The sequence below is a fragment of the Eublepharis macularius genome, chromosome 10 (assembly GCF_028583425.1).
Source record: "Eublepharis macularius isolate TG4126 chromosome 10, MPM_Emac_v1.0, whole genome shotgun sequence".
In the NCBI taxonomy this organism is placed as follows: Eukaryota; Metazoa; Chordata; class Lepidosauria; order Squamata; family Eublepharidae; genus Eublepharis; species Eublepharis macularius.
The window spans coordinates 11,646,982-11,655,695 of record NC_072799.1 but is presented as its reverse complement, the minus strand read 5'-3'; the positions used below and the strand labels follow the sequence as shown (position 1 = coordinate 11,655,695).

The 8,714-nt window shown below is 43.9% G+C and overlaps 1 protein-coding gene across 1 annotated transcript; it reads right to left on the bottom strand.

Moving 5' to 3' along the window:
• LOC129336950 (C-X-C motif chemokine 10-like) lies at positions 1-8,459 on the bottom strand. The gene is made up of 5 exons (XM_054990378.1): positions 8,394-8,459; positions 6,947-7,190; positions 4,061-4,187; positions 2,607-2,696; positions 1-1,075 (listed from the first exon to the last, which is right to left on the bottom strand). Exons 1-5 carry the CDS (start codon positions 8,457-8,459, stop codon positions 1,015-1,017), a joined length of 588 nt encoding a protein of 195 aa, XP_054846353.1. The 3' UTR covers positions 1-1,014.
• Between the last annotated feature and the right edge of the window lie 255 nt (positions 8,460-8,714).

Sequence of the window (8,714 nt, the reverse complement as noted above, 5' to 3'; positions counted from 1 at the left end):
TTGCTAAAGCAGAAACCATTTAATAATGAAAATAAAAGACTATAAAAACGTATAAAAAGCTTGTATTTCTACAACAGAGTCATTTTATAATAAAAAGGCTTCATTTGTACATTTTCAGTCCATCATGAGCTCTACGTTACAAACATTCTAATAACTTTTAGAGATATTATGAAGCAAAACTATATTTACAATAGAGAATAGTGGCCATTACATCCTGGGGCAGGCAACATTATGTATCCTAAAACGCAGACTCCTAAACACAATATTTAATGGGTACAGGTTTTTAAGAGACAATGGAGTTTATTCATGTACCAAAAGGGAGAGGGAGGGAAATGAGATGAATACGGTAATCAGATATGGCCTCGAGGGGGCGAAAGAGGCTGCCTTAAAATCCCTACCGAAGCCGAGCAGACAGATACAGTGGTTTACATTGTTCAAAGGCACTTTTAAGACTAACCAACTTTACTGTAGCATAAGCTTTTGAGAACCACAGTTCTCTTTCATCAGATGACGAAGAGAACTGTGGTTCTCGAAAGCTTATGTTACAGTAAAATTGGTTAGTCTTAAAGGTGCTACTGGACTCTTTTTTATTTTGCTACTACAGGCTAACACGGCTAACTCCTCTGGATCATAGTTCAAAGGGGCTCAGCAATGCCGTAATACCCCAGTGAAAACAGTACTGTCATCTGCAAACTGCAGATTGTGATCGAAGCGCAAGCCCCCACAATGGGTTCTAAGCAAGAAACTTTCAGTCTCACAGTACGTTACTCTCTTAGCCACTTTACCAGCCCAGCTGTTTTATCAAGAACAAGCAGATGTTATCGATTCAATAAAGTGACTTTGCTAGATCAGGGCAAGCCCAGCATACACAAAGATGCAGGTACAGCAACTGTGTTTTTTAAAAGGAACACAGTCGTATCAAGAGATATTCATCTGATGGCTCTTCATCTGTGTTTGACCTTTGCCAGTCAAGAAATCCAGCGGGCGACCAAATTCACGCCTCCGTCCATTGCTCTACTGTGGGGACCTCCCACCAGCCTTTGCTTTTCCTCTCCTGCCAGTATTTCCTGAAGCCCTGAAAGCAGAAACAGAAGCTGTCAGGATCATTCTCAGCAATACTCAGTGGCTCAGCAAAATCCCTGTTGCAGAAAGCTGTTTAGAGTGGGTTTCGTGTCACTACTGTACAGTACATCTGTATAGTACATGTCAACGATAACTGAGGGGTGACATGATAGAGGTTTACAAGATTATGCATAGGATAGAGAAAGAAGTATGTTTCTCCCTTTCTCACAATACAAGAACCCATGGGCACTCTATGAAATTGCTGAGCGGTCGGATTAGAATGGATAAAAGGAAGTACTTCTTCACCCAAAGGGTGATTAACACATGGAATTCACTGCCTCAGGAGGTGGTGGCAGCTTCAAGCATAGACAGCTTCAAGAGGGGATTGGATAAACATATGGAGCCGAGGTCCATCAGTGGCTATTAGCCACAAGGTATAGTTGGAACTCTCTGTCTAGAGCAGTGATGCTCTCTATTCTTGGTGTTTGGGGGGGCAATCAGTGGGAGGGCTTCTAGTGTCCCTTCCCCACTGGCAGACCTCCTGAGGACACCTGGTTTTTGGCCACTGTGTGACACAGAGTGTTGGACTGGATGGGCCATTTGCCTGATCCAACATGGCTTCTCTTATGTTCTTATCTTTGGCAACCCACATATAGAGTGGCCAGGTTTGAAGGTACCAGATTTGCTAGCACAAATGAAACATCTGGACTGTTGCTGTCTGGAAGTGTCTTCTCACACCATGGTAAGTGGAAGACACCGCCACTGGTCAGGAAAGAAGCAGATGCAGAGAGTATTGTTCCCTTCATTCTGCCAGAAAGAGCACTGTTCCTAGTGCCAATTGCCCTGAGACTGCAGAATTGGAAGGAACGGGACACAGTCACTCACCAGGGGGATAAAGGCCACAAGACAGTCACATACTTTCATACAAGGAAGTGCACCAAGGAGGGAAGATCTTCTTGGCCCAATTCTCACCATTACGCTACTCTCCTTCCCCTGCCCTCCCCTTGTGTTTCTTGTCTTTTTACATGGGCCATTTCCACATGGCTTACCTGATTCTGCAAAATAGCAAAATCTCGCGAGAAGATGCTGTTATCGCGCGAAAAGGCGCGATAACAGCGTCTTCTCACGAGATTTCGTGCGAGATTTCGCTATTTTGCAGAATAAGGTAAGCCGTGTGGAAACGGCCATTGTAAACTTTAGGGACATAGCACTTTTCTTTTGATAGTCAAAAGCTGCTTTGGGAGATAATTATTGGAAATGTGGAATATAAATATAAGAAATAAATAATATCCTTTTAACGGGAGATACCGGGGAAGGAATTTGTGCAAAACCACAGATATACGGCTCGCTGCTTAACTGCTTCAGATGCAACCCTTAACTTTACTAGCTGTTTCCACGGAATCTTTACCCACCTCATTAAAAAAATCCCATGTAGTTTGGCTCTATGCCCTCAGCTGGAAACAATAAAGGAAATAGTACCATTTTAAACATTTAACAGTGGTGGAAATCTGCGGCCAGCATGGGGATTTCCCATATCTGCATACCTGCTTTGTGCAATCCTTGCCAACATAGCTTGCACTACTTTAGAACCCGGATTCAGGCATTGCTGTTCTCCAGTTTGCTTTAGCGTAACACTGGAAGGGAATGAACAAAGTCCACGTGATTACATCTCACTCTCATAAATTAAAAGAAGATATTTTTTTTAATCTCTAAGAACCGTCCAAAGACATTTTGATCACTGAGCATGGACACAAAAGTATGGTCACAGCAGGATTACCAGGTCTGGGAAATTTAATTTGGAGGTGGAGCCTGGAGAGGGTGGAGTTGGGGGAAGGGAGGGAGCTCAGCGTGGATGTAAGGCAATAGCGTCCTTACCTACCTGCCAGTCTCCAGGTAGTGGATGGAGATCTCCCGGAATTACAACTGGGCCATTTCCACATGGCTTACTTTCCCTCAGAACGACCCGGAACATCGTGCAAAAAATGCGGAAGATCGCATTTCCTTGCATGAGATTTGCGCGACGTTGCTCAAATCTTGCACGAGAAAACGCGATCTTCCACGTTTTTTGTGCAACGTTCCAGGCCGTTCCAAGGGAAGGTAAGCTGTGTGGAAACAGCCCTGGTCTCCAGGCCACAGAGATCAGTTCACTTGGAGAAAATGGCTGTTTTGGGAGGTGGACTCTATGGAATTATGCCATGCCAAGGTCCTTTCCCTCCCCAAACCCCACTTTCTCCAGATTTCTCCCCCCCCCCCCAAATCTCCAGGAATTTCCCAACTTGGAGCTGGCAACCCTAGTCCATCCTACAAACCTGCCTTTGTCCCCAGGTAACCTGATCTTTGTGGCCTGGACAGCAGTTGTAATTCCAGGAAGATGGCCCACCAGGAGGTTGGCAACCCTAGATCACAGGGACGTAACTTGGCAAGGAGGGACAATGGCTGCCTGACAGTCATAAAACTGGCTTTTCTCCCATGACAATATCTGTAGGCGAGAAAAAGCTTCACCCACCAAAGTTCTGTTTATTAAAGGAACAGGATCACTGCTAGAGCAAAAAATGGCCGGCTGATCATGTGATAGTTTCTCAAGTTCAGGGTAAACAAATCTGTAATTTCTTTCCTCACCCATTATTAGCCTAGCCCAGCTGATAAATCCGCACATCAGTGATCCCCAGTGTGTTGATCATGGGCCCAACAACGTGGCAAAGAGCCAATCTTGGCTTGCCTCCACTTTGTTGGAGTAGGAATTGCTTCAGAAGAGCCCAAGAACCACCATCTTTGTATCTGCAAGGAGCACCCATTGAGAAACACCCAACTCCATCCGGAGAGTGCTTGGTTAACGTTTTGCGGATCTTTCCACCATGTTATGATTGGACACAGCCCTCATGGAAGTCATTGTGGAATTAGTCCCGCCCCCAGAAGCCATTTTGTTGTGGCGTCTACTATTTGTTCTCAACATTGAAAAAGTGCTCATAGGGTTTTGAAAAAGGGTCTCCTGACTTACATGATCTCGACACGGTCACAAGAAGCACTCACAGCATACACTTCCACTTTTTCCAAAGGCTTCCTTGGAATAAAATTAGAACCTGGGGATGGGCATATGCAACGTCCCCTTCCTGAGGTTAGGATTCCTAAAAATAAAATGGATAAAGGAAAAAATTGAGAAGTCATTGGAGGTTTGTGAGATAAATTATTTGTAATAGATTCTTGAGGCTGATTCACGTATGCATGTTCACCATTTGTGAACTGGTAGTGTTCAGTGATAGCCTGCACATGTGAATGTGTCATTTTTCTTCAGTGGAGTTACCTCATACATTCTATTGAGAGAGCTAGAAGAGTTAGCTGTGTTAGTCTGTAGTTGCAAAATAATAAAGAGTCCAGTAGCACCTTTAAGACTAACCAACTTTATTGTAGCATAAGGTTTCAAGAACCACTGCTCTCTTCGTCAGATGCATCTGACAAAGAGAGCTGTGGTTCTCAAAAGCTTACGCTACAATAAATGTAGTTAGTCTTAAAGGTGCTACTGGACTTTTTACTATTTCTATTGAGAGTCATCAACATTTCATTTTTCAGTCAGAAGCTCACTTCTGTAAATAATCTATATACCTACAAGAATAAATGGATTGCTTCTTTTCCAGAGTACTATTTGGAGGTTTATTGTGAGTGCCAGTTTGGTGTAGTGGTTAAGAGCATGGGACTCTAATCTAGAGAGCTGGATTTGATTCCCCACTCCTCCACTTGAAGCCGGCTGGGTGACCTTGGGTCAATCACAGCTCTCTCTGAACTCTCTCAGCCTCATCCACCTCACAGGGTGTTTTGTTGTGGGAATAATAATAACATACTTTGCAAACCACTCTGAGTAGGCATTAAGTTGCCCTGAAGGGCAGTATATAAATCGAACTTTGTTGTTGTTGTTATTAAAAGCTCCCGCATGCAATCAGAAATAGGTTAGAATTTTGTATATGTTGTTTATTTGAAAATATATATCCTAAATGCTGTAAGATCTTTGTACTCTGATAGCCATAAAACACAGTTTCTGTATTGTTTTTCTTTTCTTTCTTAAAAAATTTGTCCCTCTTTCCTTTTCTGTACCTCTTTTCTATTTTAAAAGAAAGAAAGAAAGGAAGGAAGGAAGGAAGGAAGGAAGGAAGGAAGGAAGGAAGGAAGGAAGGAAGGAAGGAAGGAAGGAAGGAAGAAAGAAAGAAAGAAAGAAAGATATGGATTCCTTCTTTTCCAGAGTGCTTTTTGGAGGTTTTAAAAGCCCCCTCGCACAATCATTTTATTTCAAGGAAATCTCGAGCACGCCCAAACTTGTGGCAGTAGCAGACAGTTGTGTATCTCTGCTGCCACCCACCCACGTGCAGGGTTCAGCTTGTGGTAAGCTTCTGGAAGTGTTTGAACAGAGATACTTACGGCAACAGGCTGAAAACCAAATGCTACATGACAGCAGACGCATGGAGCCAGCTAACTTGGCAGCCAGCGTACGTGAAGTTTAAAACATTTTTACCCTGTTGTGGTTCAAGGCTGCTTACAATTGTACATTAAAAATATTTACAGTTAAAACCAAAATAAAATAACAGATCCGAAATTCTTCTCTCCTCCCCGAAAGATGTCTGCCATTTTAAGCCCCCTCAAAAGCCCTAGCAAAGAGGCAAGCCTTGTAGAGCCTCTTGAAGCGCTACAAAGTGGGGGCTCCTGTTGTATCTTCAGGGACCGCATTCCATGGAGTAGGGGCCAAAATGGAAAAGCCCCAACCTCTGGTCAATGCCAGGCACCCACCCTAAGAAGAGTGACAGCCAACAGATGGCTTCCTGAAGACCAACAGATGGCTGCTTGGAGATGGCTGGTTGCCAACATTTTTTTAAAAGTATAAACAGTCATACGGAGAAAAATATTTCAATTGTTCTGTGACAGTATTCTGGTCAATATTGTGGCCAGTCATGCAAAATGGCTCTCTGTTGTTTTGATTGGGTAATTGATCAAGGATAATATATACTAATGGATAATTAGATTTACCCTTTGTCTAAATCCACACTGTTATGCACCTTTCATTTCTAATTAAACCCATTTTGCCTGGCACAGTACGACAGAGATTTAAAATAACAATTCTGGAGGGGTGGAAGGCGGGGAGCTAATTTGATTGATCAGGCCTGGAATCAGTACATCCTTACTTCTGTGTCGTCGTCCCCCACCCTCAAGCTTTCTGCTCAGAGAAACTCCAATACTCTCTCCGTCAGGACATCTTTAGGCCACTCTTTTCTTCTCCAGAAAAGGCAAGCACAAAACCAAACCAGGTTTTTAGAGGCTCATACAACCATGTTCCTGGCTGGAATTTATTCACTGGAAATTATCTTTGTTTCCCAAATGTATGGTCTCCAGTCAGAACAGGTGACAAGACCTTACTTGAGACAAAGCAGTGACCAGTATAAGTGACTGCAGCTGGAAGAAATTTGTTTCTTAAATCAGCAACTGAATATAGGTATTACTTTATGACATTCTGTCTAGCTTTCATGTTTTATTTTTAAAAATTAAGTCTCTAGCCCCTTTTGTTGCAGAGCTATGCCTTTCCCCTTATATCTCCACAATGAAAGGGGCTACAGGCTTACTTTTAACAAAAATGAAAGCTGGGCATTCAGAGAACCTGATAGACAGATTGTTACAATACTATAACTATAGTCAACTGCTGATTTTTTTAAAAAACTGAAAAAATCCTTGGTGGTGTTGAGATGGGTAAAGGCCACTGCCCGGGGATTTGGGCAGGCAATGCAAAGAAATCTACCACTTGGAATCCCTGTTGCCCTTAATCTATATCGGAATCTGCAGCTGCAACGGGAAAATTACAAAAGCCCATCTAGGGCAAGCCCTATATCCTTTGGTTAGCATTACTCACCTTGAATGCCTGTTCCAAGCAAGACAGCTGTACAAAGGAAGACAACAAAGGCTTTGTTCATGGTGCTAATGGTGGCAGTTCCTTTGGGATGTCCTGTCATTTGCTGTCTGGTGAATGTTCGAATTCCAGGGGAGAATTTATACTTGACAAGTCTTTCCCTCCTCAAACTTGATTGGTCAGAAGCTGAGTCAGCTGTTCTCAGTAGGTTTTGGGGATTCCCAACTGGACTGGGGAAAGGTACTCCCTTTGGAGGGAAATCTCAAGTTTCTCATAAAGAAACTAAACAGGTTTCATTTTCTGATAAAAGGAAGTGAGTAGGCAGCACAATCAATGTTGGATGGAAAAGAGCCAAGCAGAACACTGGAGATAGGCTTGGAGAATGATTAGATAGAATGGCTGCACTTAGCCAGATAGGATAAAACCTGAAACCTTTCTTGAAAGGTAGAAAAGGAGCGCAGGAGAACACTTGAGGTTTTTATTTTTATTTTTACTTTGGCAATAGTATCCTGAGGATGTAAAACTCATGATGAACACAGTACAAAAGTTTTAAATACATAGTATGGCTTAGAGCCAAGCTACAAGTGATGAATTACACTTGCCTGGCAAGTGAACAGACTCATGTGTATTCCTCCCTGTTCACTTGCCATTCACTTGTGCTCCACTTGATCACACTGGGCAAGTGTAATCCGTCACTTGTAGCTTTTTTAGATGGCCAGATGTCTCCTTTTTTCAGAGGGCATTCCTATTTTGGGAGGCCTGTCCTCTGAAATGTCTGACTTCTGCTTCTGTTCAGCAAAACAGAACAGTAAAACTGAACAATTGTAGGGGACCAGAGCAACCAGCCATTGGAAGAATGGCTGCTCAAATTAGGCTAAAATCCCTGGCAGTAAGCTCTACCAAATAACATGGGATTTATTTCTGATTAGACTTGTTTAGGATTGCTCCCCTAATCCAGGTGACCACTCCCGAGCACATCCTAGTTGCTCCAGGAAGGACTTCATTCCCGGCATGACACATAGTGATGGGTCCCGCACAGGGCCGATTTGATAAAAATCAGCTCCCAGTCTAGTGCTGGGGGCCAATTTTTATTACATTAGTCCCAAGCACGACCTACCGCTTCCACATTGTGTTGGGAATGACATCATTCCTGGTGCAATGAGGAAGTAAAGTCCTTCCGGCACCCCCCCCCCCCCACCTGTCCCCTGGATTCAAGTCCAGGAGACCAGGCAGCCCTATTGGTAAGACATGTGAGCCGAGTTATGCACACCCATCAGAGCAATCATCCCAGATGTGTGCTCTGATAATTTAATGAGATGGAATGCAGAGGACAAACTGAAGATGGCCAACCTCCAGGCGGTGGATGGAGATCTCCAGAATTACAAGTAGGGATTCCAGTCCCCCACCAGAGGCAGAGGATTCCCCGCTCCCACCCTCCACCCCCACTTACCTGGCTGGCAGGGGAGGAATACACCTCCTGCACAGTGTGCTTCTGGGCAGCAGCGTGCACTCCCATGTGCCGTAGCGGCCTGATTTGGGCCAAGTTCCCCAGAGGCCGAATTGTGCCAAATCAAATGGGATTCAGCCTGCTGGAAAGTGCAGGAGCACTTCCAGGGCAATTTGGGACCCAAATTGGCCCCAGCAAACTGTGGGAGCACATTTGTGGATGGAGTGACTATGAGTCTTTCTACATGTTATTAAGTATCTAGGGACGCTCAAGTTCAGGCTTGTATGTTTAGCCCTCAATTCACATGCAGGCTGTTCTTGCTTG